The sequence below is a fragment of the Trichoderma ghanense genome (genome assembly GCF_004382785.1).
Source record: "Trichoderma ghanense strain CCMA-1212 chromosome Unknown scaffold_4, whole genome shotgun sequence".
Lineage (NCBI taxonomy): Eukaryota > Fungi > Ascomycota > Sordariomycetes > Hypocreales > Hypocreaceae > Trichoderma > Trichoderma ghanense.
In genome coordinates, this window is record NW_027395667.1 from 55611 (window position 1) to 81039 (window position 25429).

At 56.7% G+C, this 25429-nt stretch overlaps 10 protein-coding genes across 10 annotated transcripts; 7 read left to right on the top strand and 3 right to left on the bottom strand.

The window, feature by feature from the left end:
* Positions 1-1087: 1087 nt before the first annotated feature.
* CCMA1212_004183 (Ribosome biogenesis protein rlp24) lies at positions 1088-1905 on the top strand (the record flags this gene model as incomplete). The annotated part of the gene is made up of 3 exons (XM_073701499.1): positions 1088-1092; positions 1149-1219; positions 1310-1905. The coding sequence occupies 3 exons, from the start codon at positions 1088-1090 to the stop codon at positions 1903-1905; spliced, it is 672 nt and encodes a 223-aa protein (XP_073559755.1).
* A 1815-nt stretch (positions 1906-3720) lies between these two features.
* On the top strand, positions 3721-5763 carry CCMA1212_004184 (uncharacterized protein; the record flags this gene model as incomplete). The annotated part of the gene is made up of 5 exons (XM_073701500.1): positions 3721-3984; positions 4030-4329; positions 4717-4830; positions 5113-5197; positions 5471-5763. 5 exons carry the CDS (start codon positions 3721-3723, stop codon positions 5761-5763), a joined length of 1056 nt encoding a protein of 351 aa, XP_073559757.1.
* CCMA1212_004185 (uncharacterized protein) lies at positions 3940-4275 on the bottom strand (the record flags this gene model as incomplete). Its single annotated transcript, XM_073701501.1, has 1 exon — positions 3940-4275. One exon carries the CDS (start codon positions 4273-4275, stop codon positions 3940-3942), a length of 336 nt encoding a protein of 111 aa, XP_073559756.1.
* Positions 5764-6884: 1121 nt separating the features above from the next.
* On the top strand, positions 6885-8710 carry CCMA1212_004186 (F-box protein; the record flags this gene model as incomplete). The annotated part of the gene is made up of 2 exons (XM_073701502.1): positions 6885-7293; positions 7374-8710. 2 exons carry the CDS (start codon positions 6885-6887, stop codon positions 8708-8710), a joined length of 1746 nt encoding a protein of 581 aa, XP_073559759.1.
* Positions 8711-9558: 848 nt separating this feature from the next.
* CCMA1212_004187 (uncharacterized protein) lies at positions 9559-12694 on the top strand (the record flags this gene model as incomplete). Its single annotated transcript, XM_073701503.1, has 6 exons — positions 9559-9564; positions 9732-9890; positions 10031-10109; positions 10208-12223; positions 12286-12465; positions 12522-12694. 6 exons carry the CDS (start codon positions 9559-9561, stop codon positions 12692-12694), a joined length of 2613 nt encoding a protein of 870 aa, XP_073559758.1.
* A 576-nt stretch (positions 12695-13270) lies between these two features.
* Positions 13271-16478, bottom strand: CCMA1212_004188 (Endoribonuclease YSH1; the record flags this gene model as incomplete). Its single annotated transcript, XM_073701504.1, has 4 exons — positions 13271-14527; positions 14614-15742; positions 16146-16243; positions 16326-16478. 4 exons carry the CDS (start codon positions 16476-16478, stop codon positions 13271-13273), a joined length of 2637 nt encoding a protein of 878 aa, XP_073559963.1.
* A 287-nt stretch (positions 16479-16765) lies between these two features.
* On the top strand, positions 16766-17032 carry CCMA1212_004189 (uncharacterized protein; the record flags this gene model as incomplete). Its single annotated transcript, XM_073701505.1, has 1 exon — positions 16766-17032. One exon carries the CDS (start codon positions 16766-16768, stop codon positions 17030-17032), a length of 267 nt encoding a protein of 88 aa, XP_073559760.1.
* A 175-nt stretch (positions 17033-17207) lies between these two features.
* On the top strand, positions 17208-19452 carry CCMA1212_004190 (uncharacterized protein; the record flags this gene model as incomplete). Its single annotated transcript, XM_073701506.1, has 2 exons — positions 17208-18714; positions 18776-19452. The coding sequence occupies 2 exons, from the start codon at positions 17208-17210 to the stop codon at positions 19450-19452; spliced, it is 2184 nt and encodes a 727-aa protein (XP_073559385.1).
* Positions 19453-20310: 858 nt separating this feature from the next.
* On the bottom strand, positions 20311-21693 carry CCMA1212_004191 (uncharacterized protein; the record flags this gene model as incomplete). The annotated part of the gene is made up of 1 exon (XM_073701507.1): positions 20311-21693. One exon carries the CDS (start codon positions 21691-21693, stop codon positions 20311-20313), a length of 1383 nt encoding a protein of 460 aa, XP_073559386.1.
* Positions 21694-22726: 1033 nt separating this feature from the next.
* CCMA1212_004192 (putative hydrolase nit2) lies at positions 22727-24139 on the top strand (the record flags this gene model as incomplete). The annotated part of the gene is made up of 3 exons (XM_073701508.1): positions 22727-22819; positions 23264-24027; positions 24109-24139. Coding segments are annotated over 3 exons (888 nt in total), but the record flags the coding sequence as incomplete, so codon positions are not given.
* Positions 24140-25429: the final 1290 nt, after the last annotated feature.

The following is a 25429-nucleotide window of genomic DNA, read 5'->3' on the forward strand; positions in this document are numbered from 1 at the left end:
GCTGTTTTCACTACCGCAACTGATATCCAGTTGTCCATCGTTCACGGGGTCAAAACCAGGCTGATGCTGTGCGTGCTGTTCACACGCCCCCCTTGCCTTTCGTCCTGGTTTCCTCCCCAATTAGTCTGCGACCCCGTATTCTTCTGAACGGGGTCTAAGGGGGGGAGCTTTGATGAAATTAACGTTGAAAGCCGATGAAGGCTCCGCCAGCCTGTTTGCCCTGGGTGCTTCAAGCACAGGAGTTAGGAGGTGGGCTCGAAGGAGCACCCAGGCAGGCTTGAGAGGGAGAATGGAGACCAGAAGGTGATTATTCCAGTATAAGACGAACCAAAAAAGACTGTCTCTCGTGCAACGCTCACGCGGTGATGATGATGCAGAAAAACTTCCCTCCCCAACAAAGCAAGATCACGAGCAAAGAATGGGTAGAAGTGCCCAGGAAGTAAGCTGACCTCGCAGACAAGTGACCTCGCTTTGACTCTCGTACTTTGTCCTTGAGGAGGTTCTTCTGGCATTCCCACCGAGTCTTGCCATGACCTTCGTCTGTTAGCGCTCCGCGTGATGTCTTTTGGTTCATCCGCTCGTTTACATAACGAAAATCCGGGGAAAGAGATTCTAGGCCATTCCTTTTATCCTGCCCTGGACTAGTTGGCAGCGACAAAGTGCGGCCCCCCTTGCTGGTTGCACTCCTTTTGATTCTCGCAAAGGGGTGGGAAGACGAAGAGCCGCATCGACGGCGTCAAGCTAGTGGCAGAATAGCCCGTTTCTTGAAGGGAAAATAAGGCCAGAAGAAGAGGGAAAATAGTACCGTGTTAAAGCACAAGCGCAGAGACAAGATCTAACTTGTTTGGAGTGGGGGGCGGGGTGTGAGAGAGAGAGAGAGAGAGAGAGGGGGGGGGGAGCTGTGGCTGGTGCACCGTTGAAGATGTGGCTGATACAAGGCAGTTTCTTTTATCGATAAGGGACTAGTGGCAAAAAAAAATATGGCAGAGATTTTGCTGCTGAAGGCGGAACCAAACCTCGAGACGGGAGATATTGATTGATACCCAGTTTGTTTTGACATTTACACAATCCACATCAGACAGCCACGATGCGGTACGTTTTTCGGCTGCGAATTATCAGAGAGGGTGGCATACTGACTTGGAGCATAGGATTGAGGACTGCAGCTTTTGTGGCCGGCCGGCCTACCCTTCCAAGGGCATCACCTTTGTCAGAAACGATGGTGAGTAGACGATATCCGACATGACGACCTGCCTCTCCCCGAAACCATCCAAATGGCGTGGAACGAACTAACAATCTTCTCCTTCTTCAGGCAAATCCTTCCGATTCTGCCGATCAAAATGCAACCGCAACTACAAGATGAAGCGCAACCCCCGCAAGCTCAAGTGGACAAAGGCCTACCGCCGCAACGCGGGCAAGGAGATGACGGTGGACAGCACGCTGCAGTTCGCCGCGCGGCGCAACGAGCCCGTGCGCTACGACCGCGACCTGGCGGCCAAGACGCTGGCGGCCATCAAGCGCGTCAGCGAGATCCGCGCCCGCCGCGAGCGCGTCTTCTACAAGAAGCGCATGGCCGGCAAGCGCGAGCGGGAGCTGGCCGCCGCGCGCAAGCTCGTCGCCGAGAACGAGCACCTGCTGCCGCGGCTGCGGGGCAGCGAGAAGAAGAGGCTGGCGGAGCTGGCGGCGGAGCGCGGCGGCGACGTGGTCGTCGAGGAGGAGGAGGAGATGCTGTTGGCCACGAGGAAGAATGCCGTCAAGGCTTTTGGAGGGGAGCAGAGGAGGGTCAGGGTGCGGGTGGATGGTGGCGTGGAGGAGGAGGTGCAGACGTTCCGGCAGGAAGAGGAGGACGACGAGGATGTCGACGAGGACGAGGACGAGGACGACGAGGATGTCGACATGGAGGACTGAGCGGGAGCAGCAGCGTGGCCGGGCTCATGGCTTCTTGGGTCATCACAACGACGGGTCTGGCCGCCGTCGGGCAGGCCTTGAGAGACTGCTACAGGTACTATTACATTGCTGGAGTCTGGTGATTGGTCATGCAGGTGAGGTAGCAGCCACTACCTTTTGCCTCCTACTCATGGGGTCCAGCAGCGACTCGTCAGCGTTGGGTTGGTCGTTTTGGCGTTTTTAAAGGATTTATAGTATAGTAATGAAAACAAAAAAGTTCCTGGGTCACCATTTGGGTGCAGTTTGGGTTTCTTTTGCTAGCATCTCGATTTGCTGCTTCCCTCCCTTGCAGGTGGCGCCAGGAGGATCCCATATGATGCGATTTGCGTGGCCGTAAGAGGACGGAGTACCGGCACAGGATGCATAAAGTACAAAGTGCATGACAAGTGTAAAAAGGAGCCTCCTCCTGTCCGGCATCGTGAGCGAGACCGCCGACGCCGTGCAAGTTCCTGGCACATGTAGTCCACCAGCGAGCGTCATCCGCATCGTCGATCGAGGCGCCTGAAAGGACCGCAATGCCTGCTGCGAAAACGCGAAAGAAGCGCCGCATGCCAAGTAGGTGAAGCAAGGGGGTCAGCTGCAGTGCAAGGTACCTACCTGTTAAGAGGCTGCGCTGCAAGAGGCTGTAAGAGGCTGTAAGAGACAGACAGACGAAGGGCGAGTTGCATCAGGTTGAACATGTGTTGGGCAATGGCTTGGCCTCCTAACTAATGTCGCCAGACCCTGCGGTGCTTGTGCGACTTCAACTACCTGACCTCTACCTGTTGACCAGCTCTCTGTGTGTGTAATGACTTGGTGTTTTATTGGTGTGACTGTCTTCGGCACCAGTTCCGTGGACGTGCATCTCCGAGGACGAAGCTGAGCGGCATCAAAGGCTGGTAGATGATAGGCATGATGCTTGAAAGGATCAAGACAGCCAAAAAAGAGAGCAGTTACTATTTTGGGCCAATCTGCGACCAAGGAAGATGGAATAGAGGCCAAAATCAAGGTTAAATTCTAGCACGGCATTTGGAGGCTGCTGAGTGGCCGTGTTTCGAGCTGCGTGTACTTGGAGTTGGTACCTGATAAGGAGACGAGAAGATTACTAGGTAGGTACATAGACGTTGTTGTGTTGAACGGATCTGATAAGAAATTTGATTGAACCCTGGGCTGGATGGCTTGGGGGTTTGGCTCCATGAGATCTGGATGACGTCTGCAAGTCGACGCCACGTCGCAGGGTCTCTGTTATGTACGGTTCCTGTGCTCGCATTCCTGTCCAGATTGAGATGTAATTGTCATTTCGCCAGAAGCTTCATGACAAACCTCGTGATGGTCTTGTGCTGCAGAAGCAATTACTCATTGCTTCTCCCTCCCCTTCAGGCATTACATACTGGAGGCGAGGCCAGCGTCCGACCTCGCAGCATTAGAGCGGGCGAGGGGCGTGTGATTAGCAGCAGAGATGCGCTAAGAGGCAAAGAGTACGGGGTACATACGGATTTCATGGCCAGAAAAAAAAAAAAAAAAAAAAAAGAAAGAAAGAAATCCGTCATCTGGATCTGGGTCCATCGGCACCGGCTGGCCTCGGTTCACAGCCTCGAGCAGGTCATGCAGCATGCTAATGAGTATTAACCCCGTGTCCTCGCAAGCTTCGCCCGTCTGTCGGCGTCGCGGCTGCTGCGCTGGCCGGGGTCGAGACCTGCAATTGGCGCTGCCGGTGTGTTTCTGTTCCACTCACGTTGACGGCTTCACGTACAGTCCAACCAAGCACGATGACATGTCTGGGGGAGGGGTCCTGCAATGCTAGATGCTGATGCTGCCGATGCTGTTAACGCCGGCAGCGGCACGATGCCGTCCGTATCCGATGGCCGAGTCGCCGCTGCTGGTACTGCTGCTGCCACCGATTATCACAAGGACACGTACCTTGGAGCACGGCGCGCAATAAGCTGTCGGGCAATGGTCCGTGGAATGTGTAGCTGCATGTTGGCACAGGGGCAGGCCTGGGACCGGAATTTCGGATCAGAGCCGCCAGCAATTCGGACTCGTGACCAGCTCGTTGACGGAGTAAGCGAGGCCGGCAGACTCCGTGGAACATGACGACAGACCCAGATGCTGAACAGAAAGAGGGAAGAAGGCACAAAGGAGCGAGGCATCCGAGGAGGGAGCACGGAGAGCGGCGATGAGAAGAATCGCCTCGAAAACTGCCTCCAACGTTCTCGACAACTTGATCTCGCTGTTCTCCCGAACCCTTCGTGGCCGCGGCGTGCCCGATCCGATGCCATTGACCAATCCCAGCCGCGAATCGGACCCCAGTACGGGGAAGCTGTCGCGCCGCTGGCTGTCGCATCGATGCATCGTCAGATGAGCACGCCAGGACAGGACAGGACAAGGCAGGACAGGATACCAAAGGTATGTAACCATTCATCAGCTCCGCGTACTTATTCCCGGTGCTCCGTAGCTGTACCTGAGAGAGCGATCCGTCCATCCCAAAGAAACAATTTCAAGGGGTGGCGTGTCAATCAGGAGGCCTGGCCGCTGCGCATCGTGCGGGTGCGAAGAATCGAGTACATTATGGAGCACCAGCTCTTTTCCCGGCAATGTGGGCAAGCGAGATGGCTGGCTGGAAGGGGGATTGGCACCAAGAGCTGGTCGTACCAACGAGACGGATCACGAGGACACTTTTCTGCTCTGGTCAAGGTTAACGTTGAGTTCTGTTGAGGTGGCTAGGGGCCAAGGAGCAGAAGCAACCTTGAGGGCGAGTGGTTATGTAAAAATAACTGAACGCTTCTAACGCAGAGAGGAGAGGCTTTGGCTGATGCTGAGTTTCCATTACGGCACTCGAACCAGCGCAGCGTCACACCCACCGCACCTCCCGAGCCCGGAAGCGAGTTGGCTGGCAGTTTTTATAAGGTAAGGTTATTAGCTTGAGTTTGTACAGTAATAGGCATGGTGTGTGTGTGTGTGTGATGTTGATGGGACATGACGTGAGTGGTCTTTTGTCTGCGAGTGCTGCGAGTGGTAGGCGTTGAAGCCACAGCCAGCGGGAGGAATTGAGTGCTGATGAATTGCACGGCACGGAACTGGTAGTATGAGAATATGAGAACATTTCGTCAGGAGATGACATGGATGCTGACGGGCTTGTTCAAAAGAGGAACAGACAATGAGCAAGTGCTGTGACGCTGATTTGCCAAGGGCTGCCAGGGAAGCCATCGCAGAATATTCCAGAGCAAGGGCGAGACGAGGAGCCAAAAGTTGATGCCTGTCTGCAACCCTGATAGTAATGAATGACTGACTGCTTTGCAGCAATGCTTCAGACAAACGTTGCTTCACCTTCGTCCCTCTCCCCCAAGATTGCATCAATCAACCCACCCCTTGCCTCACTTTTGGGGGGAACCGACTTGTCGATTAAATTCATTTCATTTCATTTTCGCCTTGCACCAATTGAAGTTCCCTCGAGCCAAAAGTGGCACTTGCTCCCAAGCGCTGCTCACCTGACGGCCGCCAGCATCCAGTCACCGGTTTTCATTACACAATCCAGACGTGCTGTGAGCTAATGGCGAGCGCCGCGTGCCAGCACGTTCAAACGACAGCCCTGGAGAGCTTCCCCCCCACTGCCAGGCGGCTACATTGCATGTGCATACTGGACCCGACAGTGGTGGAGAGCAGCGGGATGCTGAGCAGCAGCAGCGCTGGACGGGTGCCAGTGCCAGCAGTGCTAACGAGGCCTGCGGCAAACGGCCCCTCGTCACAACGGCCAGCCACCGTCGTCCGGGCGTGATCAGTGGCGCAAGAGCAGCATCTCCGGCGCCGCGATGCCGCAAATCCTGGGGTGCCTTTGCGTAAGAGTTGGATGGATCAACTCCCCCAGGTCGCTCTCAATTGATTTTGCATGATTGCAGGTGGGTGGGTAGGTAAGCAAGTACCGGTACCGCCAAGAGCAGCACTGCTGGGGCTCTGCCGGTGCTGTGGCCGCGGAGCACAAGCTGCTGCCAACAGGCTGGCAAAAGTACAGGTACGAGACAAAGACGAGAGCAATAACCAACGTTGTTACCTTACTTTGAAGCATCAGCGATCCGGTCTGGAGACACAGGCACATTGAACTCATCAAGCACAGAAATGGGGTGCCAGATTGGGCTTCGCAGCTGCCCGTTTGTCTGCTCTATCCGCACACCCTCCTCTTTCCCCCTCTCGGCCCCTGAGCGCCAGAGACGAGGAGGCCGACGAAAGGAAACTGAGGCCCAAAAGGGTTCCGAGAGCTGCGAAGCCTCGGTGCTAGGCCCACACCCCCCCTGTCCGACTCGGACGACATTCGACTTACACATAAAAATCCCCAGAACCACCACGACGCCGCCACCAGACAGGTCCTCTTCTTCTCGTCCTCGTAAAAAAGCCCGTTCGCCGTCTCTCGAGCCTATTCATTGTTTCTTGCGTGTGTGAGAAAGGCCCCAGCCGTCTGAATCATCTTACGTACTGCGTTCCGTGCCCTTTCGCTGCCCGTGCCCTCAGCAAGCCCGCTTCGTCCTCCGTCTCCCGCCCCGAATTCAGATCCCGTTTGTCTTTGGCGGCTTGTTTCGTCGAAAAAAAAAAAAAAAGCCATATTAGACAAGAGAGCAGCGATACGATTCCGATCTTTACCGTCTTCCGTTAATTTCGAACGGAAAACAGCATAGCAAAGAGTCGGCAAATACCCAACAAACATCTTCGTCGCCGCCACCATCGTCGCTCTTCGAGAAGGCACCCCCAAACCTTCGCCTCTCCACTTCCAAAAGCCCTTACATACAGACTCCCGCTAGCCTCGGCGCCACACCCAGTCTAAAACATTTACCTTCCACGGCCCAAATAACTACGACCTAAGCCCTCATCTGCGAATCTCCTCCAACCAAGGACTATAAATGGCCGCCCCCCGCTGCTGCTCTGAGCGTCGTCCGTCGGTGCTCGAGTTGTCTGCTCACAAGGGATCCATCATGGCGCGCCCAATCTCGCCCCAGTCCGAGACCTCGCGAGGCTCCTTCTCGTCGGTGCGCGAAAACGACGACGGCCTCGCCCAGACCTTCACCCGCTCCAAGATCTCGTCGTACGCAGACGTGCCCGAGGAAGTGTTTGACGAGTCGCCCGGCCTCGAGCTGAGCCAGCCCGTTTTCCGACCGCCCGTGACGCAGCCCAACAGCAGGCTCCATGGCTTCTGGTACCCGGCCGACGGCTTCAAGGGATGGAGGGAGATTCCTCTCAAGGGAAAGACGGCCAGCCGCAGCTTTGAAAATCTGCACAGGCTGGGCATGACCTGGGAGTCTCCGGCGCCCGTCGTCGCAAAGCCAAAGGAAGCCTACCCGGCCAGCATGTCCCCCTTGGAGAGGCTGCCTGCTGAGGTTCTGGGTAAGTTGGACTGGATATTCTTTCTGAGGTCCATTGTCGATGCAATCAAAGGGAGAGGTCGCTGACAATCACCATCACAGGCTCCATCGTCGACATGCTTTTCATCGAGCTCCCCCCCAATGGACTGACTACCCGCAATGCCGACCTGATGGCTCTCTTGACAACCTCCCGATCTCTCCACGCCGCCACGCTCAACACTCTGTACCGGCACGTCACCATCCCCCACTCGCGAATCTTCCGCAAGTTCCTCAACACCATCTCGACATATCCGTCCCTCGCGACTATCGTGCGCCGCCTCGACTTCAGCCACTTCAACCCGTCCATGTTTTTCAGCACCGCCAGCGAGAGGGCTCAGGCGCGCAACCTGACGTCAGAGACGCTCGTCCAATGCCTCAAGCTGATGCCATACCTTCAGGAATTCCTGGCTCAGGAGTACATCGACGACGATCTCAGCGGCGACGTTCTGCGCCAGCTCTTCTTCCACTCGCCTGAACTCCGCGGCCTTGACTTTTGCGGCTGCTCTTCCGTCTCGTTCAAGAACTCTTTCGTCAGCGTCCTGGGGGATGAGTGGCCCGAGCAGCTCTCCGTCACCAGGCTGTCCTTCCACAAGTGCCTCAGCCTGCCACCTGCCGTTTTCGAAAAGATTCTCCCCCGGCTGCCTAACCTGACGCACTTGGATGTTATGGGAACGCGCATCACCGACGAGGCCCTTCTCTCCATCCCCCACTCTGCGAGACTGACCCATCTGAACCTCGCCAAGTGCAAGGACCTGTCTGCGACGGCTGTTTTGGAATTCCTCTCGACTCACCCGGCGGCCAAGTCGTTGGTTTTCCTTAGTTTGGCGACCGACGCAAGCACCCACCTGCTGCTGGGCAAGTATGATGTGAACCAGCTGCTGCCCAAGCTGCCGACCACGCTCCGCTCGCTGAGCCTGCGGGGCTGTCGAATGGAGGCGGCTCACTTGCCGGAGCTCATCAGGCTCTCGCAGACTCTTGAGGAGCTCGCTCTTGGCCGTGGGCTGAGCATGAGCGAAGTCCGCTCCATCTTCTTCCAGGGCCAGGAAGCCCTCTCCCATAACCTCAAATTCATTGATCTTTCAGACATTGATACCATCATCGGAAGCGCCAGCGACTTGCTGGCCCCCGCCTCGGCGCCTCTTCATGTGATTGAGATCGCCGAACGGGCCTACGAACGCGCTGCCAAGTCGAACAAGAGCCTCGAGAAGGTCGGCTGGACTGCCAAGGAGTTTGGCAGCCGCTACTGGCTTGTCCGCAAGAACGAAGACGGCACAACTCAAGACAATGGAAGCCGAGTGTGGAAGATGGGCGCCGACAGCTGGGGCATGAGAAAGGTCCCTGTGGCTGTCGCCGAAGTCGGTGGCATGTACGGCTCCTACATGTTTGGACGACGCATCTAATGGCTCGCACTCCTCCTTCTTTAATCTCAATCTCATCCTTATATTCTCAACTCCACTTTTGTCTCTCAGGCGGACTGGAGCTCGGATTTTGTTATTTTGCCTATGGGCTGTATCCTGCGAGGCGCAATGCGTACGGGTCTTACTTTCGGACGGTGTTGGAGGTTAGGAAAGATATCCAAAAGCAACTTTGCTCAGCGTTCTGTTCATCGAGGGTAATGATACAGGAAAAATGAAAAGGAAAAAAAAAAATTACGGGCGTTTGGTTGGGATGAGTTTTGGCAAGGGTAACGAGGGAATCGAGGCCTCATTATGGCGCCATGGTTTTTTTAGAGGGGGGTTGCCTGGTTCTGGGTTGAATCGTCTCTCTCGTCCCTACGGTAATTCAGTGCTTTTTACAGATACCTCAGTGTGAGTTAGCAGTAATACAGGCAGTTATAAATTGGAATATCGTTATGAAGGAATTTTGCAGTATCTTGTCGGTGAGCTTCTATGCAAGGTGACGGAGCCGTTACCGTCTTTTTTGGCCTGATTAGGAAGTCAAGTTGGTGGCGATGACGGCACTTGGAGATGACATAATCCATCAAGTTTCCGACCTCAATGACGACTTCTTCTGACTACGTCGATACGATGCTTGTCAGAAACAGGCACTGAGATGTGTTAAACGAAGCATTGAGCTATAATGTAGGCTTTGCCCTTATCAAATTCGACCTGTCCCTTTGCAGACTTGGACGCACTTTATGCTTCTGTGCTTTACTCACTCGGTACGGCTCTTATTTTTGGCGCCGATGACACCTCAAAGTATCAGAGCTGAGCCCCAAAAGAGCGGTTTGAGGCGGTTCACGTGACGGATGCAGGTACGTAGCGCCTTACGGAACAACTGGATTCGCGGCTCCGCCCGTTTCCATGCTTGTATCCCCGTACCTCTAGAGCCATTCGCTCCTCCAGGGAGTTTCCCTCTCTCTCTTTCGTACACCTTTTCCCTCTTTCGAGTCCCTTCTCCCAAACGTTCATCCTCACGCAGAGTCTCTTGGTGCCCCGAATCCGCATCACCATGGCTCCGCGAAAGGACACGCCGTTCCGCTCGGCGGAGATGAGCATGGTGCAGCTTTACGTGTCGAACGAGATTGGTCGGGAGGTTGTGACTGCGCTTGGTGAGCTTGGACTGTGCCAGTTTCGCGATGTACGTACATGTCCCGGCTTTGCTCTTCTACTCGTCGCCATGAATAGTGGTTATGATGATGATGATGATGATGATGATGGATGATGATGATGAGCCAATGTCGAGGCTGCTAACTCTTTCTTTTTCCTTCTTCGAAACAGCTCAACGAGGATGTCAGCGCCTTTCAGCGAACCTTTACTCAGGAGATCCGACGCCTGGATAATGTCGAGCGACAACTGCGTACGTCACCAGCGAGGCAATCCCCTTCCATCAGCTCGCCCTCTCGCACCCCCATCCGTCACGACGCGGTATCGACTAACGCAGCAGTTTCCTTCTAGGTTACTTTTATGCTCAGATGGAAAAGGCGGGCATTCCTCTGCGGAAGCTGGATCTGGACGCCGAGAAGCTTGCGTCTCCATCGACGTCGGAGATTGACGAGCTCGCCGAGCGGGCCCAGAAGCTGGAGCAGCGCATCTCCGCTCTCAACGACAGCTACGAGACGCTGAAGAAGCGCGAGGGCGACCTCACCGAGTGGCGTTGGGTCCTGCGGGAGGCCGGCAGCTTCTTCGACCGCGCCCACGGCAACGTCGACGAGATCCGCGCGTCGACTGACGAGCAGGACGATGCGCCCCTGCTGTCCGACATGGAGCAGGCCAATTCCGCCCCGGACGTCGAGCGCTCATTCTCTGGCATGAACATCGGGTTCGTCGCCGGTGTCATCAATAGGGACCGTGTCGCCGCTTTCGAGCGTATCCTCTGGAGAACCCTCCGCGGAAACCTGTACATGAATCAGTCCGAGATTCCCGAGCCCTTGATCGACCCGACCAACAACGAGGCCATTCAGAAGAATGTCTTTGTCATCTTCGCCCACGGCAAGGAGATTCTGAGCAAGATCCGCAAGATCTCCGAGTCCATGGGCGCCGACGTCTACAATGTCGACGAGAACAGCGATCTGCGCCGCGAGCAGATCCACGAGGTCAACAACCGCCTGGAAGACGTCCAGAACGTCTTGCGCAATACCCAGGCCACGCTCGAGGCCGAGCTCACCCAGATTTCCCAGTCGCTGGCCCCCTGGACGGTGCTCATCGCCAAGGAAAAGGCCGTCTACAGCACGCTCAACATGCTCTCGTACGACTCGGCTCGCCGGACGCTCATCGCCGAGGCATGGTGCCCCACCAACGACATGCCTCTGATCCGGTCGACGCTGCAGGATGTCACCAACCGAGCTGGCCTGTCCGTGCCCTCCATCGTCAACGAGATCAAGACCAGCAAGAAGCCGCCCACCTACCTCAAGACCAACAAGTTCACCGAGGGCTTCCAGACCATTGTCAACGCCTACGGCACTGCCACCTACCAGGAAGTCAACCCTGCCCTGCCCGTCATCGTCACCTTCCCGTTCCTCTTTGCCGTCATGTTTGGCGACTTGGGCCACGCCATCATCATGCTTACTGCCGCCTTGGCCATGATCTACTGGGAGAAGCCGCTGAAGAAGGTATCCTTTGAACTGTTTGCCATGATCTTCTACGGTCGTTACATCGCCCTGGTCATGGCCGTCTTCTCCGTCTTCACCGGTCTCATGTACAACGACATCTTTTCCAAGTCCATGACTCTCTGGAAGAGCGCTTGGGTGTTTGAGAGGCCTGAGCACTGGTCCGAGGGAGATGCGGTCGTGGCCCGCCTGAATGACCATGGCTACCGCTACCCCTTTGGCCTCGACTGGGCCTGGCACGGCGCCGAAAACAACCTGCTCTTCACCAACAGCTACAAGATGAAGATGAGCATTATCCTCGGTTGGGCCCACATGACGTACTCGCTGTGCTTATCGTACATCAACGCCAGGCACTTCAAGAAGCCCATTGACATCTGGGGCAACTTCATCCCCGGCATGATCTTCTTCCAGTCCATCTTTGGCTACCTCGTGGTCTGCATCGTTTACAAGTGGTCAGTTGACTGGCAGGCTTCGGGTAGGAACCCTCCCGGCCTCTTGAACATGCTGATCTACATGTTCCTGCAGCCCGGAAAGCTGGATGAGCGCTTGTATGCCGGACAAGAGTATGTCCAGTCGGCCCTGCTGCTGCTCGCTTTCATCCAAGTGCCCATTCTCCTCTTCCTCAAGCCCTTCTACCTCCGCTGGGAGAACAGCAAGACCCGTGCCAGGGGCTACCGAGGCATTGGCGAGACGTCCCGGGTTAGTGCCTTGGACGGCGATGACGAGACGGACGCGCTGGCAAATGGTCACGGCAACAGCTTTGACGAGGACGGCGGCGTGGCGATGATTTCCCAGGACATTGACGAGGACCACGAGGAGTTTGAGTTTGGCGAAGTCATGATTCACCAAATCATTCACACCATTGGTAGGTTTTTTTTTTCTTCACAGGGAATCTCTGAAAGACTGCTAACGCTTACCTGTCTGTAGAATTCTGTCTCAACTGCGTTTCCCACACGGCGTCCTACCTGCGTCTTTGGGCCCTGTCGCTTGCTCACCAGCAGCTCAGTGTTGTGCTCTGGGACATGACCCTCGGGCCCTGCCTTGCGACGGGCGGTGTGCTTGGCGTGTTTATGATTGTCGTCGGCTTCTACTTGTGGTTTTTCCTTAGTAAGTCTTGTCGATGCCAAAACGTCTCTGGATCAACAGCACTAACAAGTTGTCAGCAATTGCCATTCTGGTGTGTATGGAGGGCACAAGTGCCATGTTGCACTCGCTGCGTCTGGCGTGGGTCGAGTCGTTTTCCAAGTTTGCCGAGTTTGCGGGCTGGCCGTTTACGCCATTTTCTTTTAACACTCTGATAGAAGAGTCGGAGGAGTTGAAGAATTACCTGGAATAAGGGGGAATGAGGGTGTAATTCTGGGGCACTAATTTTTCGTTGCCTCTCTTGTTAGTTTCTGTACTTGTTCTTTGTTTTGCTTTCTTTTCCGATCAATGCAGTAGACCTAGTGAGCTTGGTTGCAGCTCCCGCTTTTTACTCCTGTATGATTATAGGCTGCTGCATCACTGCTTTTATGTGTGTTGATGTAGGCGAGACTTTGTACGTGAAAAAGGAAAAGCAAGTGGATGGGGATAATGATGGGCTGATCTACGCTTTACTACTATGAACTCTTCATTGTGATATTCTCCATTGCGTAGACTAAGTAATCGTTTTGCTATATCTCGTCGCTGATATCTAAAGTCGTGTGTGTTCACCTCTTAGCTATTTCAAGTCTCCGAGTCGATATACCAACCCCCCCCCCCCCCCCCCCCCCCCCCTTCTTTATCTACCTCTGCGTGTCCCGGACCTGTACTATATACACATGCACCACACGAATTAGCAAGCATCGTATCTNCACTCTCTCTATCCACCCATCTCTCTCATCTATCCATCAATCCGCCACCTTCATCAAGTAGAAAATACGTGTCGTGTAATTCACCCCCAAAGCGGCGCCGTAACCTCCACCGCCCTCTCCACCACCGCCCGGACCCTATCCGCAAACACCTTGTTCCCGCACTCCACCTCGAGGTCCTCCAGCCAGACCGTCGCCGCCATCTTATCGACCCTGATTGAGATTCCGGGCACGGGGATGCCGAGCTTGTGCAGGCGGGCGAGCTCTTTGCGCTGGCGCTCTTTCAGCTGCTCCTTGGCGTCGGCGTCGTCGTCGTCGTTCTCGCTGGTCTTGTTGTCGTTGTCAATGTCCATTGATTCTTCAGACTTGATGGCGGGTTTTGTGTCGGTGTTGTTGTTGTCGGTGGGGGGTTCTTCTTTGGGAGACGCTTGGTCGGCGTTGCTGTTGTCTGCTTTCTTTTCTGCTTCTTTGGAGGAGATGGGGAGAGGGGGTAGCTTGGGGTCCTCTACGGGGGCAACGTTGTCGGCGCCGAATTGGGCTTCGAGGAACCACATGAGTCGCTCGAGGCGATCTTCAGGGGAAACATGCGCGTGCGGATTCTTGCTGTCCAGCTGTGCGGCGTAGAGGCCCTCGGCGGAAGAAGACTCGTGCGAGTGAGAATGAGAGTGCTTGGTGTTGGAAGACCGCTTCACGGCCGCGGGCGAGCTCTCGACGGAAAAGAGCACCGCCATGACGGAGTCGGCGATGCCGTCGTTGAGCATGTTGCCTTCCCACTCGAGCTCGACCTCGCCGTTGGTGCGGTACCGCACCGAGACGCAGCCCATGACGAGGTACGCCGCCACCAGGTTGGCCACCTCCTCGTCCGCGTACTCGGCCATCTTCTCGTCGCCGTCGTCGTTGTGGCCGTCCGACGACGCCCCGCCGTTCTTGACGCGGCGCATCTCGGGGAGCTCCTCCACGGCTCCAAACGTGCCCTCCAGCGCCCAGCGGACGAGGTCCACGCCGGCGGCGCTCAGCGTGAGGCGCTGCTTGCACGTGATTGTCGTGGTGTTGAGGCCGGCGTACTCGCGCAGGTCCTCGGGCGCCATGAGCGAGAGCTTGAAGTCGTTCTGGACGAGCACGCCGGTGACGAGGGGCGCGGGGGCGTCGGGGTCCTTGGGGGGAGGGATGGAGGCGAGCTTGCCGACGACCTTGGCCGTCTTGTCGGCTTTGAAGGGGATGCGGAGCTCTTCGCAGTTGCGGGGGGAGTAGACCTTGACCTTGAGTGTTTTGCTGGCGTTGAGGGAGAGGAGCTTGGACTTGAGGCGCATCATGTTGTGCTGCTCGCCGTGGACGAGGATCTAACAAATTTGTGCAAGGGTTAGCCAGTCACTGGATTGTGACGCAGGTGAATAGGACATAGGCGGGAGGGGGGGGCATAACGTACAACGACGGGCGCAGCAACTTCTTCGATGAATTCCCTGTTCTCGACACCATCCACGTGGGCGGCGAAGGAGTACTCCTGGACGCTGCACCGCCGCGGAATGAGCACCTTTTCCGAGTCTCCCCCTGGGCCTCGACGGGCGCCCGCGATGCTGCGAGACATGACGGCCTGGATCTGGTCGGGCTCCTGCATGATCTGCCGGGCCATGGTGCCCTCGACGCTGTAACCGGTGATGATGACGCCGTTCTTCTCGCTGGGCGCCCAGCGCTCAAGCAGCTCTCTGCTGACTCCGTTCTGCAGCATACCGGGACTGGCGAGCATGACGCAGCCGCCGACGTCGTCGAAGCGGTCCAGGTTCTTGAGGGAGCGGACGTACTTGAAGTCCCAAGGCCCGTTTTTGCCCGCCGAATCGCCGCTTGCTTCGGCCTCGGCCATGCGCTCTCGGAACAGTCGCTTGATGTTATCGTTCATTGCTCCGACATATGTCTGGTAGATGACCATGCACTTCCGCGCAAGGTTACTGGCGTAGTAGATGGGGAACTTTTGGTACTCCGGATGCTTGCCCCAGTACTCGTCCAGGATGAGGAGGAGCTCCTGCGCTCGGCCGAGGGCGAAGACGGGCAGCAACGCTCGACCGCCCCTGTTGAGGATTCCCGTGATGGACTTCATGAGAGCCTGCTCTCGTTCCAGCCGCGGCACATGGGATGCTATGCCATATGTCGACTCGGTGATCAGCACGTCAATCTTGATGCCCTTGGGAACCTCTGCGGAGACCAGATGGCGGTCCTGCTCGCGGGAATAGTCTCCGGTGAAGAAGATGTTGAGGCCGGCTATTTCGATGAGAAACATGGCTGCTCCCAACACATGGCCGGCCGGATAGGGGGTGATGCGGATGGAGGAAATGGTGTGAGTCGTGTGATAGTCGATGGCCTCGATTTGCGGAAACGTATTGAGGTGATCCTGCTCCGTGTAGAGCTGCGTGGCCGAGTTTGACGCCGTGTTGCCAACCCGGACGCTGTCTTGGATGAGCCACTTGTAGATGGCCTTGGTCGGATGCGTCATGAAGACGCGGCCGCGGAAGTTGGTCTTGGCCAGGACATATGGCAAAGACGCCGCATGGTCAATGTGGAAACTACATCCCTCGCGTTAGCAATAGGCTTCAGGAACTCGTCGACGGCTCATGGATCGAGAGCAGTGGGCAGTGAGCAGTGGCAGCGGCAGTGGCAGGTCGTCGGGGTCGGTACATCACAAGGCAGCAAAGCGATGGTCTCGGGGGCAAAGCGTGAACAGGCGGACAACGTATTGTATTCATAACTGGCATATAATGTGGATAGAGAGAACAAGAGAGACAGAGACAATGAAGAGAGACACTGCATCGGAGCACACATGGCGACATCACTGTGCAGATGGAGCAATGTCCTTTTCCTTCGCTACAAGCACCAAACGCCCTTCGCCCATACCTATCGCCGCCTGGCACTTTATGTTTTCACTGATGGAGGAGGGGAGAGGGGGGGGAAGGGGGATATGTCGCTTACTGGCTGATGAGAAGCACGTCTACGGTGCTGAGATCAAAGTCATCATAGAACGGCAGTGCGGCGAGGCCGTCGTATGCAGGGTGCTGGCCAGCGTCAAGCTAAGAAGAGCAGATGTCCATTAGTTTCAATCCAATCAAGCAGTCTCCGTCCTCAAATGAATGACTCTCAGAGTATCCTTACCATGACCGTCTTCCCCTTGTACTGAATGATGTGGCATGACCGCCCAACTTCGTTGCCGCCTCCAAGACACAGAAACATGAGCTCGTCGGACGGGTCCACCGGCTCGTCCGAGGCGGCCGCATTCATCGCTGAAGCCTTGCGCTTGGACGCCATTGTCGCGACTCGATCAGAAGGGCTGCCTGGAGGGATGGCAAACAGCAGCCTCACATCAGCATTGGGCGGTGGTCGCCAGGCTGCCGGGTTCCCCTATATGAGTCAGTGAGTGACAGGTGAGAAGCAAGTCTAGTCACCGTCATCAATGTCCCCACGAAACCACAGGCAAAAGAGGCGTGACAATAGCCAGAGCTGCTCAACGCAATGGCAGCGCAAGTTGATGCTGAAGTCAGATTTGCGACCGCCCGGCTCGTCTCAGTTGGCGGCAGCAATAAGGATCAGGCACAATGGCGGCGGCTAAAGCTCGGGCGGCGACGCGTGGTTTGGCTGGCAAGCGTCGGGCGCACGTGACTTTAAATCTACGCGACCCCCAACCGACTGCCGTGAAGCTTCAACCTCAGGCCAGACCAGCGACTCTCTGCGCATCTCCATCCTCAACGACGCCCGCCTTCGATCCTCTGGTGCCCGAATCCGCACCCAGGCAGCCTCCTGCTCCTCCCGCCAGCCTCGTACCAGCTCTGCGCGTCGGATGGGCCAAGGACCGACTCCCGTGACAGGCTTCGCAGCCTGTTGAGCGCTCTCGATTGCCGCATTCAGTCGCTGCCGGCTTTCGTTTGCTCGCCGTCCCAGCTTTTGTCCCGGCCAGCTGCCGCGGGGGCAGTCACTCCGTCCTCACTCGATTCTCACTCGCTGCTCACTTTTCGACGACTGCAGAAGAACTGAGGAGCTATGGCGCAACCTCAGCCTCAGCAGTCCCAGGTCCCGCCGCGGGCATTTTCACCTCCCCAGCCAAGCCCTTCTCCCGCAGCATCACAACACTCCGGCTTCGCGCTGCCTCCCAATAAACGAGTACGAACCGACGGCCCTGCATCGCAGCCCGGCTCTCCCTACGCCGCCTCGCCCTATGCTATGAGCCCCGTTCCCGTAGCCACTCCGCCGCCCGCCGCTGGATCGCCAGCGTATCCTCAAGCACAAGCTCAACCTCAGCATCAACCTCAGCATCAACCTCAACACCAACCTCAACACCAACCTCAACACCAACCTCAACATCAGCCTCAACATCAGCCTCAACATCAGCCTCAAGCACAAGCTCAAGCACAAACGCCCCCCGTCCAGGCCGGATATCACATGTCCTACACCAACGGCCATCCTCCTCCTCCGCAAGGACTCAGTCTTCCAGCCGCCTCGCCCACCGTCTCAGCGCCCGTCATGCAGCCTCCTCACTCAGCGCCGGTGCAGACACCGATACCGCTGCCGATACCGATGCCATTGCCAATGCCGGTGCAAACGCCAGCGCAGGTGCAATCGCCAGCACCCGTGCAGACACCAGTACCGCTGCCGTCCCCGCTGCCGATGCCCCAGTATACGAACGCGACGATGCAGCCCATGGCGCAGGCAACAACTCCGCTACAGACGCCGGGAATCATGGGCCCTCCTCAGAAACCTGCAGAGAGACCCACCAGAGACTACGAATACGACGTGACGGATTCATTAGCCGGCACGGGCATCGACCTCCGCGCAGAGGAGCAGTACATGTCCGAGCTCTACTCGAACGCTTTCGAGACCATCCCCGAGGCCAGGACAGGATTCGCCCACTACGCGCCAGGCTCCAAGTCGTCGTTCTACGGTGCTGGCCCCGCCAACCAGCCTGCCCAGCCGACGGACCTATCGCAGACGCAGTATGCCGCCCAAGCAGCTGAGCAGGCGTGGCAGGAGTCGGCTATGCGACTTGCCGTGCAGAGGACGCAGGAGATTAGCGATCCATTTCTATTTGTAGCGCTCCTACATCGCCGGATGGAGAAGATTGCTCGCGAACACCACCTGGGACTCAACCTGGAGCTTAAGAACAATGCCCAGTCAATGGGGAAGATGAAGCTGCCCGAGAACTTTGCAACCCCCAAAGTAACCGTCAAGACGAGCCCCGGCCCGGACGGGACCTTGGTCGAGACCAGCGGATCCTTTATCCCGCACGACGCCTACCTCGTCGATCAACTTGCGTTGTTGTCTATAGCCACAAAGCAGAGACTACGCGAGCTGGTGGAGGACGCCAATGTCATCGCGAAGACACGGCAAAAGACATCGCACGGAGACGTGCCTCCCGAGTGGGCACCTGCTGCCGCTCCGATGAACGCGGAGCCATTGGAGCCCATGGAGACGGACGTTGGCGCGAACGGATCTGCCGCTGAGGCTGAGGCTGGTGCCGAAGCTGGTGGTCGCGGCACCAATCCACTGAAGCGTAAGCTCCTCGTTACTTGAAACATCATCGTACAAGAAAAGTCGTTGCTCACACCTCACAGGTCCTGCCGACACCAATGACGCATCCGTCAAACAGCCACCCGCCAAGCTGCCAAAGATTGCGTCGTACGTGACACTCACAATGCGAGATTTAGCCAGGCAAGAGCGCGAGTGGGAAGAGGCTCGGCTGCGGCGGCGCCAGCTGCGCAAAGAAGGGCTGAGTGACGGGGCGCCCTCGGCTTCACGGTCGGGCAGCGCTGCGCCCGGTACGCCCGGATCAGTGGCTCCCGAGTCGGAAAAGGCCATGACCAAGAAGGAACTGAAGAAGACGCAGGCGATGAAGGCTGCGGAGGCGAGCAGCCATGCGAACCAGAACCTGACCAGCAGCATGTTTGCGGGCCTGGGAGGCAAGGGAAGCCTCTTTGGCAAGGGCAAGAAGGGCAAGACGTACGACTGGATGAATGTTGGCCGAGGAGGAAGCGGAGCTAGTACCCCGACACGGGCCGCCCCCGGACCCGGCGGCAAAGGGCCGAACGGGGTCCCCGGAGCGGCGGCGTCTCCCGGCAACATGGCCCTGACGACGGAGGGCCGGAACCGACTGGGCACGTGGCGAGAGGACAAGGAGAAGGGGAAGAACATTCAACTGCGCGACTGGATCACGGTGCTGGAGAGGGACGGGCGAGAGGCCAAGGCGCTGCAGCACGCTTATATAAACCTGGACAGCTCGAATCCTAAGTAATTAATGACTTTCAACGGCGGGAGGGGAAATATCCGGCCGGAGGACCACCCTGGGGGAAAAGGACGGATGGACGGATGGATGGACGGAATGATCTGAACATCATGGGGCGGGCTCAGTCATAGTTGAGATACCCTGCGCTACCACCTACTACCTATGCAGAACACTTGATTTCTGCTACATCACCTTTTTTACACATCTTTTTTCCCTCTTCTTTCTCATTCTTTCTTTTGGTTTTGGTTCAGCAGGGCGTTTTACGTTGTATCATTTTCTGTTTGCAAGCAAAGGCATCAAGGAGAGGCCAGCGGATAGGGGGGGGGGGGGCGGATGGTTATTCAAGGGAAAAGATCCTGGTGGATTGAGCGGCTTTAGGGAGATGAAAAATGAAAGAAGCGGTATATCCTCTCTCGTACGTTGCTTTGTTTTGCTGTGTTTGAACTTGAGGTGATTCTAGTGGTGGTTCTCCTTTACGTACCAATAGGTGATGGGGCAAGACAGTGAGGTTAGGGGGGTGCTCTTACGACGTTCTTTGCGACGATGTAACAGGTCGAGTTTTCTTTCTTTGTTTCTCCCCCTCCCCCTCCTTTTTGTTGTTATAGGATGGATGAGGATGATGAAGCACATGATGGTTTGCTCAAGCAGGTCGAGGGAATGTTATAGATGAATAAGTACTACCTCCTCTGTTGTGGTTCCTCAGTCCGCTTATATACATGGGTCAAAGAAGTAGACGAGAGAAGCAACGAAGGCTATTGAGGACTTGAACTTGAGAATGATTACAGGACAAGATAACGCCGCCTTTTCATAACCTATTTCATAGCTTTCGATATTTGACATATTCAAGAATTGACAACACATGACCACTCACTCCTCCCTCTTCTGCATAAGCCCCCTCTCCTCAGCCCCCTCATCCTCCTCGTCACTCTCAGGAATATCCTCCAACGCAAAGTACGCCGCCGAACTCTTCGTCTCCTTCTGCACCGCCCCCCTCGTCAACGCCCTCCTCCTCGCCGCAAGATACGAAACCGCCCCGACGCCGCCCGCCTCCAACAATATCAACAGCGCCACCAGCGCGATCCCAAACCTGCCCAGGCCGTACAGCAGCAGTCCGGCGAGGACATTCGCCCAGCCGCTCAGCAGGATGGTGAAGCCCAGCGCAATGTGCGCGTACGAGATCCACGTGCGGCGGAAGATGCGGATGAAGTCGACGTGGTGGCGCCAGCCGAGGAGGGCCTGCAGGGGCAGCAAGCAGACGATGGCCAGGCCGGCGATTTGGTGCGGCGAGCCGAAGACGCGGTCGCTCATGATGATGGCCGTGACGGCGCCGGAGAGGGCGCTGGCGGTGGCGGTGGCCTGGACGGCCCAGTGGTGCTTGAAGGACCTGTCGGAGCCGGAGCGGATGGCCACGGCGCCGAGGGGGAAGAGCAGCAAGAAGGACATCATCATGAAGAAGCCGTGGAGATGGGCGAGGGGCCGCGAGAGGAGCTTCTGCCATAGGCCCGTGGACTTGTCCGCCGTCATGGGCCGGTCGGAGGTGCCGATGTTGGCGTTGTCGTGCTGGCTGGTGACGTTGAGGACGGGGAAGCCGTCGGCGTGGTGGGAGGTGGCGGAGGCCATGTCGACGTAGAAGTGGCCGTAGCCGCCGTCGACGAGGGAGTGCATGTCGAGCTGCTGGTCGGGGGCGAAAGCCTTCATGTCCTGGTGGCTGTTCCAGGCCCAGATCCAGGGCTGGGAGGCGGATTCGGGGGAGATTTCGGCAGAGGGCCACTCGGAGCAGCCGTAGCAGACGGCGGAGGCGGAGGCCACGTGGGCGGACTCGTCCTCGGTCTTTGTCCAGCTCGTGTGCGCGACGCGGACGTCAAGCTGTGAGCCGGCGGTGTCGTCCTGGGTGATCAGCACCGGCCGGGCGTGGCCCGTCTTGACGGTGCGGACGCTGAGCGTCGGGCCGGCGGAAGCGGAAGCCTCGGGATCGCCGTAGAGGACGAACATGAGGGATCCGGCCATCTTGGGCCCGGCGCCGACGGCGGTCCAGCCGAGGGACGAGTTGCCGGCGGGCTGGACGGGGCGGCGGACGGAGAGGCTGAGGTAGACGTCGTGGGCCGAGGTGGAGTGGTTGTGGTAGAGGGAGAGGGCGACGCAGAAGTCGGCCTCGTCGCGGGGGAGGCCGAAGAGGCAGTACTGCGAGGGGGTGGCGGAGGCGAGGGGGAGGAGGAGGAGGAGGAGGAGGGAGAGGGTTGGGAGAAGCATGGTCAAGGTTGGTGATGATAGCTGCGTCTATGGGCTGGGCTGTTGTGTGATGGGGTTTTTGGACGATGGCCCGTAGCTTACAACGATGAGAAGCAGCTCCAGCACCCAGCAGCTCTAACAAGCTGAGAAGAGCAGAGGAAAGAAAGAAAAGGAACAGCTGAAGAATTCTTCGTTCCACAGCCTTCTCACATTGGTCCAATTGACCGAAAGCTGTGAGAAGGAGAAGAAGAAAAAAACTGAATGAATTTGCTCCGCAGCTCGGGGTTGCGCAAAAAGAAAATCGACGCATGCGGAGAGAGAGGCGCTGCGATGCGAAAAAGTATGTAAGCTGTTTTCGCTATCTCTCTACCTAATCAGGATGCTCTGAGTGGTGGGAGCGGGATTGGAATGCTGCAGGACTAACGCATGGTGACAGGTATGACATATTTGCCTGAATGAGTTGATGACAAGAGAGACAGGGGGGAAGATGACAGGTGCTGTGGTTTCTTTAAAGAGAGGAGGGGAAGGGTTGAGTTTTTGAGGTTTGCAGAGAGGAGGGGATTGAAGTTTGTTGAGATTCTAGCAGATCGCGGGTATGGCTGCGTCTATGAGTTGAGTTGGTCGTTTGCAATTGGACTCGATGGCGATGTTTTTTTTTTAGCTGAGAGTCGACACACAAGGGCCGGAATTCATCAATAACCGGCATAATGACAGACCAAATGCCGTGATTATGCAATGCAGCGGCAGGATTGCGCCAATAAGAGGTCGAGGCTGCTCCTCTCACTCACCAGCTTCATCTCGAGATGCTCAGATGAACAATTACATGCACCTCAACACAGCATCTTCCACAATCACAAATCAACTTACTCAGAGACCGTTTGAGCATCTCGACTCATCCTCATCAGTGCTGTCAGGTCTAACCATTGCCCAGCACAGCACGCATCAGCCATGACAATCGCAGTACGTCCCCAACACCCAACAGCACCATGATTCCACTCCATCAACACAAAGTCAACCAGAAGCACTGCTAACATGCGTACGATACTTCATTCAGGCCGTTGGGCAAATCTGCTCTACCGGATCAATCGCTGCCAATCTGAACCAGTGCGTGAGACTGGTTGCCAAGGCGGCACTTGGTGGAGCAAAAGTATGCCCTGCCCTCGTACATATCCCCGTGCCCCCTACATACTACATACATGCAGCCATATTCACTCCCCTTGTTTATGTACTTTGTCCCGCGCAAGTTTCGCCTGCTGGGTTGAGGCTCTGCTGAGAACTCTTGTCTGAGATGGCGAGGAGAGAACTCGTCCCGTGGTGGACCCGGCCTTGTTGGGGAGTGAGGAATGAAACAGCAACGGCCTCAAAGGAGCTTCATGTCCTAAGATGAGAAGTTGATGAGATGCATCCGGCTGACTCGTTCACGTCCTCAGCCCTGGGAGATTGGCCTGCTGGCCTGAACCGTGTCTCAGAGGGTGACGAGCTTCAGCACGGCGTCATTTCCATCCGTCCCAGGCCAGCCTTGTTGCATGATTCGATAAGAGTGTCTAGTCAAACGTCGTTCTGCTGCGAGCTGACGATCAAACGCACCCAGGTCCTCTTCCTCCCAGAAGCCTCCGACTACATCGCCATCAACGCCCAAGCCTCCCTCGACCTGGCCGTCCCCCAGGCATCGTCCCCCTTCGTCCAGGGCCTCCGCGCCGCCGCCAAGGCCCACTCCATCGCCGTCCACGTCGGCATCCACGACGTCCCGGGAGGCCACGAAGCCGGCCAGCCAGCCCGCAAGATCCTCAACCGCGCGCTGTACATTGACGCCGACGGCACCGTCCAGGACGCGGCCACGTACGACAAGCTGCACGTCTTCGACTACGGCGCCCTCCGCGAGAGCGCCACCGTCCAGCCCGGCGCGCGCCTCATCCCGCCGTTCGACTCCCCCGTCGGCAGGATAGGCAGCCTCATCTGCTTCGACCTGCGCTTCCCGGAGACGGCCATCGCGCTGGCCCAGCCCGGCCGCGGCAGCCCCTGGGCGAGCCGCCCGGCGCAGGTCATCACGTACCCGAGCGCCTTCACGCTGCGCACGGGCGAGGCGCACTGGGAGACGCTGCTGCGGGCGCGGGCCATTGAGACGCAGAGCTACGTCGTGGCGGCGGCGCAGGTCGGCCGGCACAACGAGAAGCGGGCGAGCTGGGGCCGCAGCATGGTGGTTGATCCGTGGGGCAAGGTGCTGCTTTGTCTGGGGGGCGTGGCGGATGCCGAGGGGAATGCGGAGGACGGGGCCGTGGAGGAGGTTGGCTTCGTGGACATTGATCTCGGTGAGCTGGAGAGGGTGCGGAGGGAGATGCCGCTGCAGCGACGGACGTGAGTTTGCCCCCCCTTTTGACCTCCTGATGATTTGCGTTTATACGCCAGAACTGGGTGAACTGACGACCAATGCTTCAGTGATGTTTATCCCGAGCTCACCGGGGCATGAAGCTCATGAAGCTCATGAAGCTCCTGAGAACATGTCCTACCTGGTGCCTGATCGTCCTGTAGACCCGTAGCACACACCTGTACAACTATATAGCAGCAACGTTGTAGAAGTGTCGTGTCGGTGTCGTGTCGTGCCAGGCAATGTCCCGCCGTCTCCATGTAACGCGGCACATCTCGGAGGTCTTGAGTCACAGCACCATCTCGGCCAGAAGTCGTTGCCGAGAATTACATATTTCTGTATTACTTCTATGTACGAGTAAGGGACAAGCACAAAGTAGGTCGCCAGCGAGAAGGGCGTACGAGCCAACGCAACGTCTTTGCTCCCGTCCCGCGCAGGCGTTGGCAAGGGGGGGTGTACATGTGGCCACGGCAAATTGGCGAGATGTTGCATCCATGTATTCTAAGCACGCCCAACACGCCACCCCAGGACGAGCGAGCATCGAGTACAGGTATAAATGTAGCGAGTGAATACTTGCCAGATTCTCAGTGAATTCGATTCGATCGGGAGAGGCAAGAAAAGGGAATAGAGGCCGCCCCGTGAGTTGAACTGGTTTCATGCAACCGTTGGCGAGAAAGGGGGGGCAATTAAGCGAAGCGCATCTGATACGTCCGATCTGGATCAAACTAAATTCAAGTTGAGGCTGTTTCGTCTCGCCTTTTTTTCACTGGTTTTTTTTCTTTCTTTTTCTTTGCGATTGTGTAACGGAATCGTCAGGGCAGTTGAACCGAGAAAGCGGCTGCGCGGCCCTTGCTGTACAAGCCCGTGCCATTCCTGGCGAAAAAGGCGGGAAGATGAAGTTTGAAAGTTGGTAGATTTGTGATGGAATGATCTGAGAGAAGAGAGAGTTTGGTCATATCTGATAGGGAGCTATCAGATCCAAGTTTGTCTCACTTTGCGCCTGCATTCTTTTGTCCAATGGAAAGAGGTGCGTTCTCTTGTAACTTCAGGCAAAAAAAAAAAAAAAAAAGAAAAGAAAAGAAAAGAAAAGAAACGGCTTGAGCATTCTATGGACGGCGCACGAATTGTTCGTCTAATCTGATGTTTATACAAACGTGGTCTGCGAATCTCTAGTGCATGTAGAACTGACAAACTCCAATAACGGACTCTCTTTTACTCTTGTACCTTGGGTTGGTCAGCAGCAGCCCAACTACCTTACTTATAAGACCCAAGGCACCGGTAACTTAATTTCGACAGTACGAAGACAGACTCTAATCATTCAGGCAGAATTACAAAAAGAAGAGGAGTCAGACCAGGACTGAAACCTGCATGCGTACAGCATCTAATGTATGC